At 37.5% G+C, this 26,496-nt stretch overlaps 1 protein-coding gene across 1 annotated transcript in view; it reads right to left on the reverse strand.

Annotated features, from left to right (window-relative positions):
* CNTN5 (contactin 5) overlaps window positions 1–26,496 on the reverse strand; it is a 1,678,169-nt gene that overhangs the window by 35,706 nt on the left and 1,615,967 nt on the right. The window contains exons 20-22 of the mRNA XM_086338280.1: window positions 24,004–24,074; window positions 21,357–21,591; window positions 10,028–10,137 (exon numbers count right to left, since the gene is read on the reverse strand). Of these exons, the coding sequence (XP_086194406.1) occupies window positions 10,028–10,137; window positions 21,357–21,591; window positions 24,004–24,074 (416 nt within the window). The remainder of the gene's footprint in view (window positions 1–10,027; window positions 10,138–21,356; window positions 21,592–24,003; window positions 24,075–26,496) is intronic.

A 26,496-nucleotide genomic window follows, 5' to 3' on the forward strand; every position in this document is an offset into this window, starting at 1 on the left:
AGCCTCCCAGTCTCTGAAAATAACCCAAGAAAGAAATCTAATGATAGAAACATGAAAGCTATTTGATTTTTTTCAGAGTTCACAGAATTTCAGAAAAGGAAGGGTAGAAATAGTTTCTTCTCACTGTTTAGTTTTTTTTTTCTTATTATCATATAGTAATGACAAAAAGCTAAAGAGAATCTGCAAAAATAGCTGCTACACACCACCTTTGGAAAATAAAACACGTCTTTGTTTTTACTTTTTGGTAACTGGTTTCATTTTGGCTTCTTTTCCTCTTTAATTTATGTCTGAAATTCCATTTTCCACACACATACACACATACCCTTGCAACCTCTGCTATACCAATTAAATGCAATCTGCCTAGTAAGAATTATCGTCAGACAACAGTGAGGACCATTTTTTTTTTTCCGGTCTCCTGCTCTGATGATTAGAGTCAGAACATAAAATAAAATACAAGAACAATCTCATCCCTTTTCGCCTTAAGAAATCTCCACTACAACTTATTTTAAAGATCAAAACACAATTGGCGTCTTTTCAGTGCAATCAATAAGTGGAAATAGCTTTAGTGACACGTCTAAAATGAACTTCTAAGTTACATATCCTCTGGAAGATCTGAAATAAATACATGCAAGTCTTGAACATAGCCCAGGAAAAGGAGTCGCTAGGGGTGTCTTTTAGTGAGAATTATAAAATGGGACAAGCTGTTTTACCTTTCATTCTTCTTAATAGTAAGGATGAAAAACTTTGAAATCAGAACCAGGACACCGTGTACTTTTCTCCTTGCTATAAAAATACATTGTTGCTTATTGCTGAAATGAACCCAGCCATTAAAATACATAGTTAATAAAAATCTTTCAAAAAGGCCACAATGAATATGAATACCGTTAACTTCATAGTCATGGGGAATTATGTTTCACAGGCAAATTATATAATACATAAAATATTTCTAAAATTCCTTTTTCAGTTTATTCAGTAAAATTTTTATTAATAATTTATTGTTTTATTTAGGAAAATTGAGGACATTCAGGGACAGAGGCATATGTTCATGCAAACAGAAACATGCTCATGAAGGGCATTGGCATGGGTTTATTTTCAGGAATGTTTCTCCAGAATATCAGGATGCTAAGGAGTCCCAGGGTTATTATGGAGATAAGAATTATCTTGTTCCAATGTTCTTCCTCTCTGCCTTTTGTTTACTTTGTTGTTTTTCAGTTGCTAAGTTGTGTCTCACTTTGCGACCCCATGGACTGCAGCATGCCAGGCTGCCCTGTCCTTCACTGTCTCCCAGAGTTTGCTCAAATTTATGCCCATTGAGTTGGTGACACTATATAATCATCTCATCTCCTATCACCCCATCCTCCTTTTGCCTCAGTCTTTCCCAGCATCATGATCTTTTCCAGTGAGTCAGCTTTTCGCATCAGGTAGCCCACGTATTGGAACCTTAGCTTCAGCAACAGCTCTTTCAATGAACATTTAGGGTTTACTTCCTTTAGGATTGACTGGTTTGATCTCCTTGCTGTCCAAGGGACTCTCAAGTATCTTCTCCAGCACGATTCAAAAGCTTCAATTTGTTTACTTATATTTTCCATAAACATCCCACAATATTAAACTGTGATCTTTTTAAGAGTAAGAACTAGATTTGAATGATTTTTGCATTTCTACTGCCTAGCCCAATGCCTTATACTAAATAAACTTATTTTAAAATTAAATTTTAAATTTAAAAATAAACATTTATTAAGTGTTTACTTGATTAGTGAAGAAATAACAATAGATAATCATTCAGTATTCCATTAGCACTTAATTTCCTTTGTCATTTCTCTCAATTTGGGAAAATCAGAGGAAAAAATGGGCTTCCCTGGTGGCTCAGACAGTAAAGAATTTGCCTGTAATGTGGAAGACCTGGGTTTGATCCCTGGGTCAGGAAGATCCCCTGGAGAAGTCAATGGCTATCTACCCAAGCATTGTTGCCTAGAGAATTCCATGGACAGAGGAGCCTGGTGGGCTATATAGTCCGTGGGGTCAAAAAGAGTCAGACAGGACTGAGCGACTGACTCTTTCCTTTTTTTTTCTTGGCTATACTGGCATCTGTTCTGATTTTGGATGCACATAAAATACTGATTTTCTCAGAAAAGCTTGAGAGGTTCTGCTCTAGGATTCAGGAATTACTGTTCACAGGACACTTAATGCTGGTGGGTTCATAAATTCCAAACTGAATATAATAATTTACCTGCATGGGCCAGTGACAGGGATGGCAATCCAGATGGGATAGTCATGGTAATTCAAAAATCAAAATCATTCCATAAATATAGCTCACTTCTGATTTTCAATCATGCTGCATGTCAGAGCTAGAAATTTCACATATCTCAATGTCAACGATTTCTGCGTTTAGTCTCTGTAGCCATGAAATTTCAAGCTACTTCCATGTAAGTAATCAAACTTCTCAAACGGGTGGTTTTAAGATAATGTCAACAAACAGTTCAAATATTTGTAAAATATAATTAGATGGATTGGTATCTGTATTTGTGATTTCATACTCTTTCCCTCAGATGGCAATTTTTGTGAGGTAATACTAGATTTATAGAAGGCAGTTTTAAAAGCTAGGTAAAAAGACCACCTATTAGAACTCGTAACAGAGTTCTAATCTAGCCTAATTGTGACATTCAGAAATTCCATAGGTGGACCCACTTATAAATTAAAAGGGATGACATTACTAAAATTTCCTGAAGCCCTTTACTGTAAAGTCATTTTATTTTCTGTCGAGCTAGGGGCTGTCATCATTCTGACCCTGTCTTTATGCATTGTTATTTCTACTATATCAATTGTTTTGACCATTCTGTTAGAGCAATTAATCATTTTAATAACAAAAATTAATCAGTTTGATTTGAATTACTTGGTTAATGTATTTGCAAGTGTTAGTTGCTGATGACTATAGTTTAAGTCAAAATGCTTGATTCATTACTTCCTAAATTAAGATGTAATGGAGGCTTCCTTATAAAAGACAACAATGCCAACTGTAGGTAGGAAATTGACAGATGGTGTCAGGGAAACCCTCCCACTGAGATCCTTACTCCTGCCCTATAGGTCTGGCTTCATCAGGAAAAAGAATGTCAAAACCGTTTCATTAAACAAAAGGAGCTGCCAGGACTTACCAAACAACAACAATAAAATCCCAAAAAAACAAAAATGAAGGAAAGTGAAATAAGAGTTTCCCTTGCTAGACTGTGAGCTTCCTAAAGGCAGGGACCTTGTCTATTTTACTTATTGGTTTACCCCACGCACTGCACCAAAACAAAGCAGGTATTCAACAACTATCACATGGATAAATAAATGAATGAGTAAGAAATGATAACTGAGATCCAGACAAAACACACAGAAACTCAGACCAGGGACAAACACGATTCGGATCTGACAATCTGGGTCACAATCAGAGTCAGGCTGTGAGTCAACCCAGGAGCACTGAGTGAGAACAGGGGAAGGAGAGCATAGTGAGGAGCACTCAGCAGGGGAGATCAAGTGATGCTATAAGGGCTTTAAGGACTTTATTGCCTTTGATGACTATTGCTCCATCTTCCTTCTAAATGACCTTGCTTGGGGGTAGCCTCCCAAGATTAATAGAAGAGAAAACACAAACATTTCAGAGCCAAGTAAACTACATACAGGTACATCCCATGGATGGAGGAGCCTGGTGGGCTGCAGTCCATGGGGTCTCTAAGAGTCGGACATGACTGAGTGACTTCACTTTCACTTTTCACTTTCATGCATTGGAGAAGGAAATGGCAGCCCACTCCAGTGTTCTTGCCTGGAGAATCCCAGGGACGGGGGAGTCTGGTGGGCTGCTGTCTATGGGGTTGCACAGAGTCGGACACGACTGAAGTGACTTAGCATAGCATAGCATAGTGCTTGATCTTAAGGGTATTTTATATCTTAAAAAAAGAGTCCCCCCCCCAACCATTGCCTGTTGTACGTAACTAAATTGGTAACATAAGGGATATTGATCATTCATTTAACTGTGAAATTTTTCAGAAGATCACCAGTGACCTCTAAACAATTAGACACTTTTTTGCTTTGATCTCACTTGATTTCTTAGCAAGTTTAAACACAACTGACCATTTGCTTCTTTTTGATTAGCTCTTTTACTTTCTTTGATCCCTCACACACCTGATTTTCCCCCCATCAAGCTGATCTCTCCTTGATGATTCTTTTCCTTCAGCTAAACCTCTATATGCTGAGTGCACCAGGTCACAGGCAATCTCTCCCTTCATATCTCTTCTTGTTTCCTCTTCTTTCCCCTTTCTGGAAATTTGTCCATTCATGTAGTAGAAAGGTTTTATATACCAGCCCTGTGATTGCCCCCTTGTGTCTTCAGCTCTGATCTCCTAATTAGACTGTAAACTCACTTAGCCTATTGTTTATTTGACTTATTCTCTTAGATATCCACTAGGCATCGCAAATTTGATTTTTAGCTGAAACACACTTCTTTATTTTCCACTTTCAAATCTCTTCTTTGTACAGGTTTTCCCTTTTAAAAATGTATTGTTATTGTTATTACTTAATAAATGGCACCACTATGCATCCATCTGACCAAGCCCGATATGAGAATCATCATTTTCCTTCCCTCCATGTCTGATCAATCAGGAAATTCTGCCAGCCCTGCCTCTAAAATAAGTCTACTTTCCTCCTGCTTCACTCTTACGACCTTAGTCTAAGTTATCATAATTTCTTGCATGGATTATTGCAATAACCTCCTGATTCGACTCCTGACCTTTCTCCTCTTGCCCTTTTATTCTGCATGGAACAGCAGTCAGAGTAATATCTTAAAAAATGTAAATCAGACATTGTCAGTCTCCTCCTAAAATTGCCCTGATGGCTTTTCATTGTATTTGAAATAAAATACAAACTCTTCTCATGATCTATTTATCCCTTTATAATCTGTTTCTGCTCACCTAATTCTGACTGCTTTAAATTCTACTTATACCACTGTTCATCAAGGTCTAGTTACTCCTTCTCCTTCTGTTCCTTAAAGGAACTTTGCATTTCTGCATGTATTGCTAGCTATATATACTGTTACCTACATATATTATTTTACTTACTTACTTGTATTCATTAGGATGAAGTATTCATAACAGCAAAACCTTTTCTCTCTTACTCACACATTCAATTCAGGAAAAACAAGAGAGCTGGCCCGAAACACCGTCTCCACTATTTTCAAAATGGCACACCGTTAGTGCTTTTAAAGTAACTGCTTTAAACATTGCAGGTAAAACTGCAATGTGAGCTAGAAAAATTACCCAGAGGACTGACAGTTTAAAACTAGTCTCATTACTTTGGTGACAAAAGCATGTACTTGCTTCACTGTCACTATGCTTGGAATTACACTATTGGTAAATATAACAATATTGTGATTGGGATGCAATACAGGAGGGGGACAGCGAGGCGATGAAACATTAAGTTTTAGGGGTTAGTAAGTTTTATAAATATTTAGTTGAGGATATATTATTTATTTATTTATTTTAAAATTTTATTTTATTTAACTTTACAATATTGTATTGGTTTTTTAAAAAGATGAGGAGTCAATGACAACAGTAAGCTCTGAAGTGGTAAGGTGAAGAACAGAGGTAGAGGGTTTTTTTTAAAGGGAGGGAGAGGGCAGAAAAAGAGAGGGTGGGAGAGTAATGCTGCTAAGTTTCACTTATATCATATTTTAAAAATCTACATGCATCTATGCAATTATGAGATAGTATATATTTATAAACAATCTTTGCTGCCTATATTTTGTTTAAAATAACAGTGTCATATTTGGCCATTGAATTATATAAGGTTTTCAATTATTGTCTTTTATTTGGCCGCAGTAGATCTTAGTTGTGGCACACAGGATCTTTTGCTGCATCATGTGAATCTTTAGTTGCAGAGCATACACCTCTCGTTGTGGCCTGGGGGCTCAGTAATCACCACGCAAGGGCCCGGTTGCTCTGAAGCATGTGGGAACTCAGTTCCCTGACCAGAGAGTGAACCCATGTACCCCACACTGAAAGGTGGATTTTTAACCAACATGGTGGTCTTGAAGGTTTTAGTTATTTTCTGATCATAAAAGCATACATTTGATACTCCCATTAATAAGATATTGATTATTTTTGGTGACAAGATGCCATCTTTTTAAAACTTCAATTTATAATGTACTATAAAATAGTATAACTGCTATTGTGCCCATGGATTCTGTGTTGTTTCAACATATAAAACTAGTTGTCAGAATTTGCCTTGATTTATTATAATTAAGAATTCAGTCATGTGATGATTGCTTCAGAATTTGATTAATCCCTATTCACTTATATCTTTAAGGATATTCCATTTTTGCTTGTAAGTTGTCATTTTGAATAATATAGATTTAGCAAAAACTTTGTGCTCTGACACTCTTGAGTGTAGTTCCGGAGTGATCTTGACCTTATTCTTTAGTCAAACCTTGATCATTGGCATCACTGTGGTCAGTAGGATCTCTGCATTGCTATATCCATTGGACAGTCTCAGGCCTCACTATTCTGAATTTCTTAACAGCTTTTGTTAGACTCAGTAGAACACACCATCTTAAAATTATTTTCTTGGCTTTTGAACTTCTTCGTGTCTCCTGTAGTTTCTTTGGCCATATCCTCTTTCTTTCTTCTGTTCCAAATGGTCAGGGACTCTAGGGCTCAATCCTCAGACATCTTTATCAATACTCAATGATCTCGGCTAGCACATGTATAAATACCCTTAATATACTGATGAATCCTCAGAGTGATAGCTCTATCTCTAAACTTTCTCTTAAAACAAGACTTAATGATAACTTTTTTTGAAACAAAAATGTGTATAAAATTTGACAAATCAAACCCAGAATCTTTAATATCTATTTTTTCTCTAAAATATGCTCTTCTCCGTGACTTCCTTATGTGTGTGAGTGATTTGTCATTCACCCAGTTTCTTGGGTCAAATAGCTCTGGAATTACCTTTGACTTCTCTCTTTGTCATAGTCCACATCCAATTCATAATCAAATCTTGTCACAGTTCCACTCAAAATATATCTTAAAAGGTCATGTTTCATCGATTCCATTGCTACTGTTCTAGTTAAGAGCAAAGTCATCATCCACTAGGTCGGAAGGACTGCTTTTCCACTGATCTCCTGAGGTCCTCTCTAGAGTCTATTCTTTACCTTCTAGAGCAAGAGACCCTTTTAAAATATGAGTCAGATCCTGGCTTGACTTTCTTTGTTCATAATCCTTTCATGGTTTTTCCTTATACCGAAGATGAAATCTAAAGTCCCTGTGGTTCCCAAGACTGATTCCACCCAACCTGTTCTTGTCCTGGCCATTTTTCTTCATCACACTACCACTCTCCCTGTTGTTCACTGCTATCTCACCAATACTACTCCTGTTCTGTTCTTTGAACAAGGTCAGGATGCTTTTAAGTAAGAGTCTTTGAGTTCGCTATTCTCTCTGCCCCCCACCCCCTATCTCTCATATGATCATGTCAAATGTCACAACCTGGGAACTGTGATTCTTCAAACCTCTATAGTCAACAGAGTCGATGCTACCTTCTTGAGCAGTTCTTTTTGCAGAGTATACATCAGCAACTGAAATTATACCACATATTTATTTGTTAGCTTCTTTATTGTTGGCATTCCCTACTACAACATAAGCATCATGAAAATGGGGACTTCAAATTGCTCATTGTTTTATCCCTAGCATCTAGCTGAGTGTCTGTTACTTGGTATGCCTCCAATAAATATTTGTTGAATGAATGGTGATTTATATTTATAAAGAGAAGGATTGTGCACAAATCTAGATCTTATGTGATTTCTGGAGAAGCTGTTATTACAGGTGAATCATGGTGGGAATATGAAAAAGCTGAAAGTGAAAATCACTCAGTTGTGTCTGACTCTTTGCGACCCCATGGATGCATGGAGTCCATGGAATTCTTCAGGCCAGAATACTGGAGTGGGTAGCCTTTCCCTTCTCCAGGGGATCTTCCCAACCCAGGGATCAAACCCAGGTCTCCCACATTGCAGGCAGATTCTTTGCCAGCTGAGCCACAAGGGAAGCCCAAGAATATTTGAGTGGGTAGCCTACTCCTCCTCCAGCATATCTTTCCAACCCAGAAATTGAACCAGGGTCCCCTGCGGATTCTTAACCAACTGAGCTGTCAGGGAAGCACTGATAATAGCTGTTATTACAGGTGAATCATGGTGGGAATATGAATGTCACACTATTCGTACAGACAGGGGAAAAAAGTTGAAGATCTGGCTGTGTGAGAGGAACACCACTTTGAGATGTAGAAGCCTGAATCCTCAGTGTTCTGTACAACAGAATACACTCTGACTTTCTATAAGTATGTACACCAGATGTTCTGATTCAATGTTCCAGTTGGACCTATGCTTGTGTAGTTGTTTTAGATTGGGTTCCATAGAAGCAGTCCTGGAGAGAGGGATTTGATCATTGTGATTTATTGAGAAGGCTTGCAGGTAAATATCTATAAGGAAGGGAGGAGAAGAGGATGGGGAAAGAGAGGGAACTGAGCGAGAATGGGGTCCCAGATAATCTAGCCTTGGTCTGATGTGCATGACAAAGGCTCCGGATAATAATGTGCACCATTAAGTTGTTTCCTCCTTGAATCAAGGGAGGAGTTTCAATCAGTGTAATTGACCTAGGGTTGCCCGATTATGAGGAAGGTATCTTTTCAGGTAATAACGGTGGAGGACAATTCTCAATATACAGCCAATGTTCTCAGCAGTTGGGGGATGTCGCCCTGGCCCAGTGAAGGGGAGCTGGGCATGCCATTCCCATGTCTCCTACAGAGGGACAAAAAGGGGTTGACCGTGAAGCGTATTCACTCATTCAACAAATACTTATTGCATTCACAGCCCTTAGATTCACTGGTAAACAGACATGGTCCCTGCAGCACGAATAGTGAGAAAAAGAGATTTTAATAAAACAAACATGTGATCCTGGTATGATACATATTGAATTATTGCCAAATAATGAATTGAAGCAAAATTATAGAAATAAATCCACGATACTTATAAGTAATGTTTTTCTATAAATGTCCTTTGCTGTAACTCTTAGGAAGATTGTATAAACTCCCAATCACAGTAATCTTTATCGAAAGCAAGTCATATATTAATCAAATAACTCTTAGGCATTATTTGAAAACACAAATAGATTAAAGAAAGGTGATTTTTAGCCTGGAAACTATGTTGGTATACAAGTCTTATATTACATCTTTGTTCAAAAATCAAGATGATTTTCTGTAAGTGGGAGTTTAAACAGAAGAAAAGTAAACATTAAAAGTTTAAAGACAGTTACGATCTTGGATTGGATGTTACTTCTTTGTATTTTGTAAGTTACCCCTCTAATCCTATGCCTCACTGGCAAAGGGAACAATAAGAGCAGGATGAAAGCGTGGGATCTAGTTTTTGTGGCATACTCCAGTTCACAAACTGCCTGCAGACCTTGAGTCCATGTGGAGGCTAAAATTTTACTGAAGTCAATGAATTGTTATAAAATGTTCACCATTATAAGGCTGGCATAACTATGTTTAAAAACAACACAATTTAAGGGCAAAAAGCCATTTGAGTAAACAGGTACAGGTTACCAAGTTTCAAGCAAATTGGAGAAGTTAGCATAGGAGGTAAGATGTGCCATGAACAGTATAGTAGGAAACCTTGTTTTATACATTAAATTATGAGACAGAAATACACAAGAATATTTTTAACTGGAATTGGATACTGGTAAATAGCAGCTGGTAGGTCCTGGTTTTCATGTTAAGGTCTATCTATTTTCATTTTTTAAAAACCTTTGCCTGGTGCTGTGGAAACTACTATTCTGAAAAATAAGGCAGCTAATGAGCAGCATAATATCAGTAAAATAGTATATTTCTTATTTTCCATAGAGCAAAATTTCAAAGGAATGTAATCTTGTTAAAGTGTCACCAAACCATCTCTTCAGGAGAAAACAATGGCAACAGAAATAATAAGGCTTATTTTCAAGAATTCTGTTCATACCTCAAATCCCTGTGGTCTTCCTAGACTCTCTTTAATATGTTTCCATGCAACAAGAATCTCTGACACAGATACACTTGTAGCCTTGACATCTGTGGGAGCAGCAGTGGGTTCTGTATGAAGGAAAATGGAAATAATAAACCACGGGGGTAACAAGTTACGCCTACCAAAGCATTGCCCCTGAATATGACAGGTGTTACTTTCTTTTCCCTGATTTTTTAAATGAAGGGCTCTGGTGATTACAAAAAACACAACAGGATAAAAAGATGATCTTTTTGGATTTCTCCGAGGTCAAGTCTCATCAGTACCTTACCAATGACAAATAAATCTAGCAAGACAAGCGAAGAAGATCTTTATCCTTGGATTAACTAGGATGTTTCTGAAGAAGTTAAATTATCTGACTTAAATTGTCTGCCAGACTAGCATAATGATCAAAAGAAGGGACTAGGAGTCAGGCTTGGCTCTTTTGCTTGCTAAGGTTGTTTTTTGCCTTCTGGAAAATTATTTACCTTCAGGCAAGTTACTTTACTTCTTCCTGAGCTCTAGTCCCATCATCTGTCATCAGGCATATTGAGAATACTTAGCTAGTAGGTTTGTAAGGTTAGTTTTAACTGGAATAATACATATAAACTATTTAGCATAGTTCTTGGCACTTAAAACATCTATTCAGAAAATATCGCCTATTTTACCTTTTACCTTGTGAAGGTACAAACAGGATCTAAGTTTCATTTGATTTCTTTTGTTGTTGTTCCGACCACACAGCCACATTTCCATGATTGTGTAAAGAATGTGTTATGAATCATGATATTTAAAAGGCATGCATTGACTTTTAAGACTGGTATGGGCTGAAAAGGAAAGTCCCTGGAGGTCTCGGTGCTGTTGCTCAAAACCACCTTTTCATTCGTGTCTGTGCTCAGTGGCCTTTTGCACTGTTTTAGTTTTTGCTTTTTTTTTTTTTTTTTTTCAAATACATCGTGTCTGACTGGCATCCATCAAGAGGTGCACTTTATTTGAGGTTGTACTGTATGTGAGGAACAATATATTTTCAGCTTTGACATTGCTGAATCATAAATACTGTGTCACAAACACACGTTAAATGAAATGGCAGAATAAAGGCCATACGTTAGTTCAACCAATCTGTACACAGTCGACGTCAAAAAACTCCTACCCCGTGAAAATTGTAGAGACTTTGATTCTAACCCCATATCACTGCCAAAATTTCAGATGAAGCTTATCATTGCTAAGACTTCAGATGAATCTATTTAGATTCAATCAACCAGATGGCAAAGGCAGAGTTCTAAATAATATTTTTATGTTTTAGACATATAAAGGGAATTATAGCCATTTGCTGAGAATATTTCACTTTCTGATGGAAGGTGGCCACATGCCTAACTGGAGAGTCTTCATATATTATTAATTGAAAAAATAAAAGTAAAGAAATCTGCCCTTGTTACTATAAAAGAAGTCCACAAAAGATTTTTTCAAAGTTTGTACTAAGCAATGGTTTTTTTTTTTTTTGGTAAAGCTTTCATTAAAATTATATATTATATTTGCATTAACCCAAAGTACTTTGATAAATTCACATTAATCTTTACACAGAAGTTGACATTAGTTTCTGCCATGGTATAATTTGCAATTTCTCATTCTGTCCTTTAAATATCTTTTATTTTATTTTGCTCAGTGGTTTCCCACATCCTACTTTCCAACTGCCTGTTACTTGTGCATCTACCATTAACAACAACAACAACAAAAAAAAAAAACTATGTGAAAAGCTTCTAATTTTATTATATTCTAGAATTCTTATCAGCAAACTTGCAACACTTTTTTTCATTGGTATTTAATAGGAGCTAAAGTTCTTGATTTTGCAAGTAAATGAAAGGAAATGCTTGTGTTCTTAAGTGTGTATAACCTGATCTCCTGGATTTGGGATATGATTTATTTCAAAGAAAGCCACTCTTTAAATATCATTTGTTATTTAGAAGGAGTTTTGCTTATCATTTCAGTGAATGCACTGCAGAGATTTGTGTGCCAAATGCCTTTTTCAACTTCTTTTTTTTTTTTTAATTGAGGTAATTATATCTTTGCCAAAGAAGATTGCAGGGGGGATAAATAATTTCAGAAGCACAAAATATGTGGTTGGATTTCTATATCTATCTCTAGAGAAAGAAGGAGAAGGAAATGGTAACCCACTCCAGTGTTCTTGCCTGGAGAATCCCAGGGACAGGGGAGCCTGTTGGGCTGCCGTCTATGGGGTCGCACAGAGTCGGACACGACTGAAGCGACTTAGCAGCAGCAGCAGCAGAGAAAGAAATTTCTCTCTCAGCTTTCTGTAGCACTATACAAGTTTAAGTACTTTTTAAAATAGAATGATGGAAGTTTTTAAAAAGTAAGAAATAAAGAAAAATAGTCAGAAAATTATTTCCCAAACTAGCACCCTAGCTTCTGTTTAAAAGCTCTAAGGTTTTTAAATCAATGTCAGACATTAAAAGGCATTCCACAGTTGCACTCACAGAGGCTAAATATTGTGAAATATTAGAAAGTCACTTGGATCAATGGTCACATCTAATTAAATGAGGGTCAATGAAACAATAATTGAACAGTAAATTTTTGTTTCACTTTCTAGATATAAATAATATCAAACATTGGGGCTTCCCTGATAGCTCTTGTAATGCAGGAGACCCTGGTTTGATTCCTGGGTTTGGAAGATCCACTGGAGAAGGGATAGGCCAACCATTCCAGTATTGTTGGGCTTCCCTTGTGGCTCAACTGGTAAAGAATCCCCCTGAATGTGGGAGACCTGGGTTCGATTCCCTGGAGGAGGGAAAGGCTACCCACTCCAGTATTCTGGCCAGTATCAAACATAACCATGCTGACCTGCATTGAAAATTTAAGCATGTAAAAACGTGACCTCATTCAATTTATTTCCAAAAGTTTCAATTTGCACCATTTATTAGTTAGTGAACATTTTCATGTGTATCAAAAAGTTTGTCTGTAGACAAGGTGAATGGATAAAGAAGTTGTGGTACATATATACAATGGAATATTACTAAGCCATAAAAAAGAATGAATTTGAGTCAATTCAGTTGAGGTGGATGAACCTAGAGCCTGTTGTACAGAGTGAAGTATGTCAGAAAGAGAAAAACAAATATCATATATTACCACATATATGTGGAATCTAGAAAAATGGTACTGATGAACCTATTTGCAGGGCAGGAATAGAGACACAGATGTAGAGAATGAACTTGTGAACACAGCAGGGATAGGAGAAGGTGGGACTGAAAAAGATACATATTACCATCTATCAGATAGTTAGTTGGGAAGTTGCTATATAACACAGGGGGCTCAGATTGGTACTCTGTGACAATCTATAGGGGTAAGACGAGGGGGTGGGAGGGAGGCTTAAAAGCAGGGGATGTGTGTATATGTGTAGCTTATGCATGCTATATGGCAGAAATCAGCACAACACTATAAAACCATTATTCTCCAATTAAACTAGAAACTTAAAAAGTAGCTGACTAGATCATAGGATGTTTGCTTTGGATTGAAACTAGATGTCCTATTTGGGCATCCCATCATATTTGGATGATGGAAAATCACAACCAGGAAGAATTTTAGAAAGTTCTTTGGATCTATGCTCACATATGGATGACCAAAGGGTCTTCAGCCATATTTTGTTTGCCCAAGTAATGTATTAAATTGATTAATTCCAACAGTTCATTGAAAATAAGAATTTGTGGCTTATTTTGGGAAAAGTGGGTGATACCAAGTTTGACTCCTTGGGTATTGGTAGATGAGAGCTATCAACTGGTCCCATGAGTTAGGGCATATTCTTTTTAGTTTGCCAGATTCTCCACCACTCACTATGGTCTAACTTCTGGGACTACTTCACTTGTTTATATTTCTTACATGATCTCTTTAGGTTTTGAGTTATGAATCTATGTTTTAAACTCATGCTCTCATTTTGCAAACGAAAAAAGTGGCATGGAACCTGGCTGATTTATCTAAACTCTGCTTCTAGATCTGAAAGAGTTCCAAGTGGAACTCAGATCTCAAGTGCTCTTTCTTTTGCTGTTTTTCCATTGCACCAGGGAGGCAGCTGGCTCATTCTCTATCTCTTAGGGTAATTTTGGGGGGCAGAAGAGATTTTTACAGGGAGAATATATAATTCACTCTCTTGCTGCACAGCTGTTTCCAAGTAACTGCAGATGAATGGATGGAATAAGACTAAAACAAACAAAAAATAACAAACAAAATAGATGAGGAGGGGGGAATAACCAAAGATAATACTAATAACTGCCACTGATTGAAGATTTGATATATGCCAAGCCTTATTTAAAATTCTTTATATGTATCAATTAATCCTCCCAACACACTTATTATCAGGACCACCACTTTTCAGATGAGGAAATCCAGGAGCAGGAGGTTGAGCAACTTGCCCAAAGTTGCACAGCTGCTGGAAGGTAGAGCGAGGAATTGAGCAAGGCAGTCAGCCAGGCTCTGGCCATCACAATGTTTCGCTTCTGTGCACACATCTCTGCTTACACTCTGGGTGCTTTTTCCTCATGTATTTTCTTCTCTTTGCCCTCCACACTTAACTCATCTCAAGAATACTGATATTGGAATCCCCACGTGGCCTCTCTCGGTCTTGCCAGAACCTGAGCCCCTGTGCTTGTGCTCTGTTGCTTCAGGCGTGTTGGACTGTTCGCAACCCCGTGGACTGTAGCCTACCCGGCCCCCCTGTCTATGAGAGTCTCCAGGCCAGAATATTGGATGGGCAGCCACTTCAAGATCCCAACCCAGGGATCAAACCAAGGTCTCCCATGTCTCCTGAATTCGCAGGCAGATTCTTTACCACTGAGTCATCTGGGAATCCCACCTGAACCCCCATCATCTCCTATTTAAGCCTGCTACAGACTTACTTTCAACTCCTTTTATTCCTATTTCCTGGAATTTTTAAAAAAATAATTTTGCATCACAGCTACACTGGTCCTCATAGATTTTATATTCAGGCATCTCTGAAACTCTCCTGATCTGTAAATGCCAGGATGTTTGTTGCCAGATCTTACTTCTGTCTGTTATACTTGGAAAATTTGATGAAACTTCAGGGACTTATTTCTGAGATTATACTGGCATTATGTCTAAAAATTCAAAGATTTTTAAAGATTTTTTTTCACTTATGATGATACTAATTAGACCATGGCTGGCTCCTTCACTCCAGTCTTGGGATATAAAGTGGACAGGCTGACTAAAGATCCATCTAGTCAAAGCTATGGTTTTTCCAGTGGTCATGTATGAATGTGAGAGTTGGACTGACTATAAAGAAAGCTGAGTGCCAAAGAATTGATGCTTTTGAAATGTGGTGTTGGAGAAGACTCTTGAGAGTCCCTTGGACTACAAGGAGATCCAACCACCCCATCCTAAAGGAAATCAGTCCTGAATATTCATTAGAAGGACTGATGCTGAAGCTGAAGCTCCAATATTTTGGCTACCTTATGTGAAGAGCTGACTCATTGGAAAAGACCCTGATGCTGGGAAAGATGAATCACCAACTTGATGGACATGAGTTTGAGTAAGCTCCAGGAGTTGGTGATAGACAGGAAAGCCTGGTGTGCTGCAGTCTATGGGGTAGCAAAGAGTTGGACACGACTGAGAGAATGAACTGAACTAAACTGAATTATATTAAAAATATTGTACAGCATTATCATGTTCATGAATTTAGATGATACATTTGTGTTAAGTGGCCTAGCAGCTTGAGTTCTCCAAGTAATATGGGGGGATGGGCTTGTAATATTGATTATATATTTGACTTCCCAGGAGGGGTGGGCAACACCATTAATCAAAGGACAGTTTAATAAACTCCTTGGGAGAAGGGCTATGGCCTCATTATAAATTGAGTGAAGACAGCTGTAGTTGAACTTTTATAGGCACTAATCCAAATGGATCATCTGGCAAAGTCAGGAAATTATTCCTTGTATTTTACAACTAATATGCCAATTTATTAATTTTCAAGTTCACATAAATCCCACTGAGCTCAGTTTCAGCTCAGGACTGATCTGCAGAATAACACCCCATGAAAGTCAGGTTTTAATTTCAGCTGTGGTAGCTCAATTTGCAAGAGGATAATTGCATATCATTTTCTGCAAGCTAGAAGAAGCTTCTGACTTTAATAAAAAGTAAAAGCCACACATTTTTTCCATATAAGGAAAAAGACACCCCCCAAAAAAACTAGAAAAGGCTAACACACATTATGTATAAATAAACTTTTCAACTTACAATTAATCTATATTAAAGTTCCCTCTAATTTTCTATCAGATGTATTGAATTCTCAGTTTCTTTCCAAAGCTATAGTAACAAGAAATAAGTGGAAAACAGATATAACTTTAATTAAAAGGCATTTCTAGAAATGCAGAAATTAAGGCTGATTTGATTTCTCATGTTGGAAAAAAATTGCTTTTTATCATTTGTACTATGCACTTTCAAATCAGTTATGTTGGAACTTTGCTATTCTTTAAGAAAAATAGGATTGTTTCCAATATGAGAGTATTGCATGGAGTGGCACCGTACATTTTTGGCAGCAGGGACCCATTTTATGGAAGACAGTTTTTTCAAAGACAGGGTCGGGGATGGTTTCAGGATGATTCAAGTGCCTTATGTCTATTGTGCACTTTATTTCTTTTATTACTATTACATCAGCTCCATCTCAAATCATCAGGTATTAGATCCCGGAGGTGGGGGATCCCTGGATTATACCATACCCTGAGACCTGAAGTCAAATCAGGGTTGGAATGCACATAACTTTTGCTTGGTTCAAAGGATATAGATAATTGATACATGTCCACAACGCATGGAAGTCCTAGCAGGCAAACCTCTTTCCTCTGGCTTTGTATCGGATTCTGCCTGTCACTGAAAGAGTCATTCAGGGTTACTTCCATTGTGTAAACCTTGAAAGAGTTCAGCGTCTCAAGGGTGTTAACAGGAAAAAAACAACAACAAACATCTGGAGGTTTTCTGACAGTGAAAGTGTTAGTTGCTCAGTCGCATCCAACTCTTTGTGACTCCATGGACTTTAGCCCACCAGGCTCCTCTGTCCATGGAATTCTCCAGGCAAGAACACTGGAGTGGGTTGCCATTCCCTTGTCCAGGGGATCCCCCCTACCCAGGGGTCAAACCCAGATCTCCTGCACTACAGGTGGACTGTTTACCTTCTGAGCCACCAGGGAAGCCCAGTAATTTCTGACAGTACTTTAGGGCAATAGTCAATCTTCGAGTGGTGAGAGTCATTTCCTAAGTGATTTACTAAGTATCTGTGTCTATAAAGGATGATTCCTTCTATAACAGATCACATACAGTGTTTTGTCTTCAGGAATGTATGCCTCACTCACATTCCTATAGGTTTCTTGAGAGGAAAGGAAAAAGACGAAGCACATGGCAAATGCACACAAGCACTTATGGAAGTGTGTTCTGGCTGTGAATGCCATCCTCTGTCCATGTGCCAGGGGAACTGGGTTGAGAGCTAATACTGTCAGGTGTGCCTTGAAATCCTTGAGTTCCATGCTTCCCTCCATCAAAATGAAATCTGGTGGCTGCACTTGATAAGGCCTGGTGTCAGCTCTGAAAAGGCAATACCTTCTTCCTGGTACCCTAGCTGAGTAGCTGCGTCATGAACAAAGGGAAGAAACTACGCCCATAAAAGGGGATAGAAAACTAGTCCCCCTGCTCTTGTTCTTCACTTTATTTAAGAATAAAGAGGGCTTGTGAGGTGATAAACAGGTGGACTAGGTTAATGCAAGAACAAAGAAACAGAATTTGTCTTATGGAGAAATGCAGTCTCAATCAGATATTTGGGCTTTGGACAAGAGTATGATGACAAGGGCTCACTGTGAATCTCTGTGAACGTCCACAGGCATGGACAAGAGGAATCTGCTCTGGCATGAGTACTATATTCTACTTTTACTAGTTTATTACAGCCCTTGACTCTTTTAAAAAATTGTCCAATCTTGAAAATGTGCACTCCTTTTCCAATAGTTTGCCAAGTGACTAAAAAGGATGTTCATTTCTCTGTGTGTGTGTGTGTGCTCAATCGTATCTGACTCTTTGTTACCATATGGACTATAGCCAGCCAGGATCCTCTGTCCCTGGGATTCTCCAGGCCAGAAAAAATGGAGTGGGCTGCCATTTCCTACTTCAGGGGATCTTACAGACCACGGATCAAACCCATGTCTCTTGCTTTTCCTGCTCTGGAAGGCAGATACTTTACCACTGTGCCGGCTGGGAAGCCCCAAATCACCCATTAGACTTCGCTGGGTCTTGGTTGCAACACGTGGGATCTAGCTGCCTGACGAGGGATTGAACCCTGGACCCCTGCATTGGGAACTTGGAGCCTTAGCCACTGGATCACCAGGGAAGTCCCTTCCCTGATTTTATTCTAGAACAAAAATGGATCTATTATGACTGCCTATTCTGGGATGACTAAAATGTAAAATAATTTTTCAGAAAACAGAATAACAGAATTTCAGCCTTAGATTTGTAATGGCTTCCAGCGATAATATAGATTTCTACTTTTAGAGTGGAAGAAGGCAAAGCTCAGAGAGGTGAAAAAAACTGCCAAAGGCTTTCAAGTTAGTGTGAGCTTCCATCTGAAGCTCTGCCCACTCCAGGCAAACACTCTCTTCCTTCCATTATCCTGCTTTTCCTGGTTGACACAATGCAATGGTGTTAAAGCTCTATTAATATTTACACATGAAGTTCCAAGTTAGTAAATTTAATTAGTGAGCAAACACTAAATATATGTTTTAATTTTGTTGTCAGAACAAAGGCAGACTCTATCCTGATTTAATTTTCCTTATATCTTTCACATTTCAGTCAACCAAAATAAATGAAGTGTTACTATGAAATATGTTACAGCAACAGCTTCAGTGTCTTTGAAAATGTGCATATTTTCTATCTAGCTAGAAAGAGGAATCTCTAAAGGCAAACCATTTCAAGTTTAAGGAAACAGGGTAAACAACCCATGGTGGCTACTATAATTTAACTTCAAAGCAAATGTTGACAAGGAATGTATAAATTTGGATTTTTTAAAGTCAGCACTGGTGTTACCTTGCATATCATGTTCATAAACCTCTACAATTCATCTCACGGTGACCTTTTGGGCCATGTGCATAACAAATGATACAAAATAATATACACAATAACATAAAACAGTAGCAAAATATTATTATTAAAAACATTCCTGATGAGATTATACAGGGTAGTAACTAAAAGCATTAGTTTTGGAGTCATACACACCTGGGTTCAAACCCCAGTCCTATTACTACACTTAAGTAGCTTACTTAAGTAACTTACTGAGTTACTAGAGTTACAAAAGTTACAACTGTTGTCCTTTACTGGGTTGAATTTATCATGTTACTTAGCCTCTGAGCGTCAGTTTCCTACAAGTAAATTGCAACTTGAGATTCCTACCTCACATTTGATTGTAAGAGTTAATATAAGTAATATGGAGACTGTATATACTATCTGAAAACACATCACAAATTTGAGAGGCTAAGTGCACGAATGGGCTTCCCAAGTGGCTCAAAGATAAAGGATCCATCAGCCAGTGTAAGAGAAGCAGGTTCGATTCCCGGGTCAGGAAGATGCCCTGGAAAAGGAAATGACAACCCACTCCAGTATTCTTGTCTGGAAAATCTCATGGTCAGAGGAGCCTGGTGGGCTACAGTCCACGGGGTCACAAAGAGTTGGACACAACTTAGTGACTAAACAACAAGTGCGTGAATATCTCATCAGGACACTTATGGTTGTTTGGTATTACTTGACTCTTCACTTCCTTGGTCATTCTTATACGAGGGTGAATTTTCTACTTCTGCTTCAAAATCTTCCTCTATGTCACAAAATACAAAGGAGCTGGTAATGAAAAACTACATCTTTCATAAATCAAACACTACCTTGGTGTTTCAATATTCAAAAGAAGTTATTTATTTACCCCCATGCATGCCCAGTACCAAAAAGACTGATAATCCTCTTGAGCTATTCGAGTCACACATGTGGGCACAAAGGAAATAAAAGGCTCAGTTTATAAAAGCAGTAATTATTTGGAAGGACAAATCTGTGCTGTCTCTGGTGGAGCATTAGCTCAGCGGGCTGTCAAGTTTAGGGACTGTAAGGTATTGTATTTACTTTCAGGACCAACTGAAATTCTGAGCTTGAATTGAAGAAAGACTATGTGGAATAGCTAACTTTGGGGAGTTAGTTCTGTCAAGCTTCCTCTCAGAAAATGCACTTTTGCACTAAACCTTGAAAGAACCAGAGATTTTGGTGCAGAAAGCTGAGTTGGCATTCTAGCACTACCACCTATTGACTATAACCATGAGTAACATCATAGTCTTTCTTCAATTTAAGGGCAGAATTTCAGTTGGCCCTGCAAGTAAACACAATGTCTTACAGTCTATGAAATGGGTATACTGCCCAGGTCCTGCCTACCTGGCAGTTTTTTTCCCCTATTAAATGGTAGTTTTAATGATACAGAATTTTATTATTTTCTGTTGACTAATCATGATACACTGGTATTAAGTGAATAATAGTTACATAATCACAATAGTAAAAGATGTTTATCATTTTCACTACCTATTAGTTTTATATTGAGATTGAACAAAGTTATGCATATGATAGCAGCTTGCTATAGACAAATCAAGGATTTAATGATTGGCAGCAATGGGTTTAATTCTCAGTTACAAACTATGTAACTTTTTCAGCAAGTTTCTTAATTTTCCTGAGCTTCAATTTCCCTTAATGGGGATTATAATGCCTATTAGTCAAGATTGTTGTGAGGATTTAATGATACCATGTGTGAAAAGCTTGCAACCAAAAATCCTGTCTGATACTTATCAGTACAATATTTTGTGTGGATGTTAGTAACAAATATTTATTGGAGTATTTATTTAAATTCATTTGATATAAATTTAAATTTTTGTGGATTAATATGGAAAATGATCTAAATTTCAAGCCAAAGAAGAATAGTTAAATGTCCACACATTCACAGAATAGACTACATAACAGGTATGACTAATATTGTTATTATCATGGAAAGATATTTGCCATATATCAGTGGGGCATGAAGAACATAAAGAAAAGTATTAATATATGGAATTATCAATTTTTTTCAATAAAACTTATTTGGAAAAATACATCTAAAAAGTTTACTGAATTTATGGGTAAGTTTTGTTTTATGGGTTTTTTATTTTCTCTTCTGGCATATCTGTATTTTCTAATAATACAATAATGTCACATTCAGTTACCAAAATAAATGTTAAATGAAAATAAGGATGATAAAACTGACCTCCTTCAGCTGAACATATGACAACAATTTGACTGAAAGGTCCATCCCCTTTATTGTTATAAACGCCAACCTTCACTTCAAAGGGGGTAAGAGGAGGGACACTTTCATCTCGATAGATGAATTTTGAAGCATCAGAGGATGTCACCATTTTTTCCTTCCAGCCACGTGTTCCATTGGGCCTGAAAGCCACAATATAGCCAAAGCCTTCCCCATTCTGAAACTCTTCAGATACTGGCTAGAGAAGAAAAATACAATTAATTATCAGCAAAATAACTGGTCAAAAAAACTATTTATTCCAGTCTTTAACTTTTTAAAATTATAGATAACTAGAATAAAAGAGATTCTCCAAACTTTTTAGTACATTGAAAGCCAATGTAGCATAATCACTTGGCAGTTGTTGCAAATTTAAAAGGCTTTAAAGGTAAAAGTTAAAAAATTAAATGCTATCAGTTGATATTTAAGAAAATTATCAAGAGTATTGAAAACTCCTGAAGTGAGACAACTTTATTCCAATTAGTCATGTACATGAAGCAAAGGTCCTTGAAGTCCACACTATAATTTAACATGTTGGTGAAAATTGTCATATGGTCTGGTGGTTGGGAAAATCTTGTCACTGGTAATGCTCTGCAGAGGTCTTTGGTCAGAAAATTTAAGAGAAATTAATGTAAGACCTTTCGTTTTTCTTTTTTTAGTATTTTTCTTAATTGCTTTTGTGCTTTACTAACATATGAAATATTAGAATAATTAGAATACAATATATGCTCAAGAAGCTTGTACTATATGATTTATATTTAAATTCTTTAATTTTTATTTTTTTGGTCACATGGCCTCATATACCAGATCATAGTTCCCCAATCCATGTCTCTTTAGTGGAAGACTGGAGCCCTAACCACTGGACTGCAAGAGAATTCCCACATTTAAATTTGTTAAATAGGCATGAATTGCGTTGTGCAATTGTGATTAACTAGTTAGTCAATGGAGCAGTTACCACCCATTGCCTAGGACAATGTTTGACAAATAGATATCCAATAGACCGTGGCTCAGCAGTAAAGAATCTGCCAGCAGTGCAGGAGTCTCAAGAGCTGAAAGTTTGATCCCTGAGTCGGGAAGATCCCCCAGAGGAGGGCATGGTTACCCACTCTAGTATTCTTGCCTGGAGAATCCCATGGACAGAGAAGCCTACAGTCCATAGGCTTGCAAAGAGTTAGACACGACTCAAGCAACTTAACACACACAAATATTTGTTACTTTATAAAAAAATTTTGATTTGAGGAAAAACTGTGTGTTGAATGGAGGAAAAGAGACAAAATCTATCATTTCAAAGTATTATATACTAAATGTTTATATCCTCTCCCCTATCCCCACCCCACCAGCTTATGTGATAATTCCTAACCCCCCATGTGATTGTATTAGGAGATGGATTTGGGGTAGGTGATTTAGTTATGAGGATGGAATACTCATGAGTCAGATTAGTGCCCTAATAATAGAGACTCTAGAGAGCTCTTCTGACCCTCTGCCAGATGAGGACAGAGTGAGAAGATGGTGCTATAAGCACCAGGAAGTAGGCCCTCACTAGATCTGAACCCACCTGTGCCTTCTAGAACTGGACTTCCAGCATCCAAAACTGTGAGAAATAAATTTCTGTTGTTTATAAGCCACCCAATCTATGGCATTTTTGTTACAGTAGCCCAAGCTGAGTAAGACACAAAACTGACAGGGAAGGCAATTCCATTTAGAGAGATATGATCTCAGTGAAGGTCAGGAATTGGGAAGTTAATACCTCTGCAGAAATCAAAAGCAAGACATAAAATTTAATTGAAGAAGAAGAGAATGAACAGAGGAACAGGTCAGAGGATGTGCTCATGGAAGATTTACTAAGGGGAAAGAAGTTTTTCTGTATATTTTTGTACATTCTTTCATTGTTCTTTGAGATGGTCAGGGATTAGTTCAGTTTTCTCCAATAGGCACTTCCATCTCCACTTTCTAAGGCATTGATCTGTGATCTACAAAGCTATATTTGATAATAGAGTAAGTTAACCTCAGAGGAGGAAAGTGGCTTTATGTAAAATAAATGTACCTCTCACAGGCTTTCACCCCCACTCCTTTCCTTTGACAGAAGGAATTTTGGAGGTCAGATGATGATGGATACAAAAGAACAAGGATTTTGTTATAAAAATCCCAATTCTACTGTTTCTCAGGAAATTACTCAAACTGTGTATCAGTTTCATCATTTGGAAAACAGGGAAAATTATCACCACTAGTGGGATTATTGTATGGGATAAATGAGATATCCCAGGCTCGACTCCAGAAAAACCTCAGTGGTTTTAGCCCACAAAATGTCAACTGTGAAGTACTCAAACATTAGACTAAGCCAAACAAGCATCTAAACTAATTTGAGAGGACATGTTTTAATTATTCAAACTTTATTCTAAGAAAGCTCATATGACAGGATGGGACTTTAGACTTTGTATGAAAGGTTCACATTGGAAATATTCATGTGAGTAATTGATGCTAAAAGTGTTTTGTAATCTCATTTGTAATCTCAAACAAAAATTACACAGTTACTCTGTACCAGGTACTCATACCCTATGTATAGCTTTCTATTTAAGGAATCAACACGTCCTGACATCTGAGTGGGCTTTCTTACCTCCCAGGCGATGACCAACTCGTGCCTCCTTCCACTTCTTCCACTTACATTGGTAGGTGCTGTCTTTGGAACTGTGGTTAAAAATGGGCCATGAGTGAGGAAAATGCACACTTTAAGTGTCCCTACAATAAGAATGCATCATAATTCTACCTGGTTGGGTAACATTTCCAAATAAACAGATCAAAATTTGTTTGAAGTCATGGTGGTCTTATTCAATATTAAAACAAAATGTTTGTGATGGATACCCTGCTTTCAAATCTCTGTGGGAGAGTTTGGCATATACTTTTCATGGCCATATACTGCATCTCCAAACTAATTATTCTCTTGTAAATGTTCCCTGGTTTATAAGGTCCAAATCATAATTAACACTACAGTCAAGGACATCTACTAATGATAAGTTTCATGGTACACATTTTTTTTCCTTTCTAATCATGTGAATCTTCTGTGATCCAGGGCTTGCAGAGCCTTAAGGCTTTTCTAGAACTCCCAGGAAGCTCCAGTTTAAAGAATTTTTTCCCCCAGCTAAAAACTAGTATTTATTCTTCTTTTTCTTTTTTTCATGGAAAATGCCAATTATAGTTTATTTTGACGGGTAAATGCAGTTCCTTTTTCTTCTTTAATATTTTTATGGGAGTGGAGACCTAGGTTCGAACCCTGGGTTGGGAAGATCCTCTGGAGGAGGGCATGGCAACCCACTCCAGCATTCTTGCCTGGAAAATTCCATGGACAGAGGAACCTGGCGGACTACAGTCTATGGGGTCGCAAGGAGTCGGACAGGACTGAGCGACTAAGCACACATAGCTTATTTACAATATTCTGTCAGTTTCAGGTATATTGCAAAGTGAGTCTGTTATACATAAACATGTATTCAGTCTTTTTAAGATTCTTTTCCCACTACAGAGTGGTGAGTAGAGCACCTGTGGGATATAGCAGGTTCTTACAAAGAAATCTTAGCAATAGCTCCAGGGAGTGAGAAACTATTTAAATGATTACATATTACAAAAAAAGAAAATAAAAGGCTAAAAGACTGAATCTCTCTGAAAAACGAAAAATATATAGATACTTGGCAAAACTTTTACAAATGTGTAATTATTAAAAGAATAAATGTGTCAAAGAAATAAATTTCCCCTTCAGTGCACCAAACCACAAAATATGTTTGTAGTTGAAAGGGAATATTATCAAAGAAATAACTGTTAAATGAAGAAAATTATTAAAAGAAAGCCTTTTCCAGGCTATGAGACTGCATTAGCAATGTTACAGTTCAGTGTTACCTTTATATCTCAACGTATAGTTTTTAAATGATCTTGATATACTAATATACATTAACTTTCATATATTACCTACTTGGATGAAAGGGTTTTAATTACTGGCAGATATTCACACAACATTTTGTATACTAGAAAAACTGATGTAGAATTTACATACTATATCTACTAGGAGAAGGCAATGGCACCCCACTCCAGTACTCTTGCCTGGAAAATCCCATGGATGGAGGAGCCTGGTAGGCTGCAGTCCATGGGGTCGCTGAGGGTCGGACATGACTGAGCGACTTCACTTTCACTTTTCAGTTTCATGCATTGGAGAAGGAAATGGCAACTCACTCCAGTGTTCTTGCCTGGAGAAACCCAGGGACGGGGGAGCCTGGTGGGCTGCCGTCTATGGGGCCACACAGAGTCTGACACGACTGAAGTGACTTAGTAGTAGCAGTAGTAGTAGTAGTAGAAAGGAAAAAAACAATTTCCCCTGGACCGTGGAGGTGGGAAAGAGCACTATCATTGCGTCTGTTGAATAAAATGACCTTTAGTCACCAGGGTCCCAATTTCATTTCCTAGGCCATGTTCTCCATGAATGTCAGCTCTTGCCTTGTTCATGTAGAAGGATATATACAGAAGCAGTGACCAATCTTTCTTTCTTCTTTCACAGTTACATACATGTCAAAAATTATTCACATGTGGAGTTCACACTCATGTATTCCCTCAGAATCATATGGAACTAGATACGCCTTTGCCTCTCAGTCAGGAAATTACAAGTGATTCAACTAAGAAAAATGATGGCATTGGAGCAATAGCAGTAAATACATCCTGATTTATATGAAGAACAGGCAGATGACTTGAGTTTTTTACTAATAGTCAAAAGTTATTGTTGCATGTAACAACTTATGACATGGCAGTGTGCCTTGATATCAGGTCTCCAAATCACTGTTATACAGTACTAATTCAAAATTCTTTTTTTTCTCATGTATGGTATGGATAAGGCACACAAGAAAAAAAACTGGTTTAACTGTATGTATAAAAGGGCAGGGATACACAATTTCAAATATACATCAGTGGCTAATGTCAGAGTTCTGAATACTGTGACCATCAATTCACAGTTAAATAAACTGTGTAAACAAGTTAATTTGTTGATATTGTGCCACTATGGCTTCTCTTAGTGCTATTTGTTTATAAAAAATAAAAAGTTATCCACATACAAATGTTTCACATTAATCTCTGA

This window comes from Bos grunniens, chromosome 15 (assembly GCF_055505025.1).
Source record: "Bos grunniens cultivar Pamir isolate PY7600 chromosome 15, Bosgru_T2T1.0, whole genome shotgun sequence".
Lineage (NCBI taxonomy): Eukaryota > Metazoa > Chordata > Mammalia > Artiodactyla > Bovidae > Bos > Bos grunniens.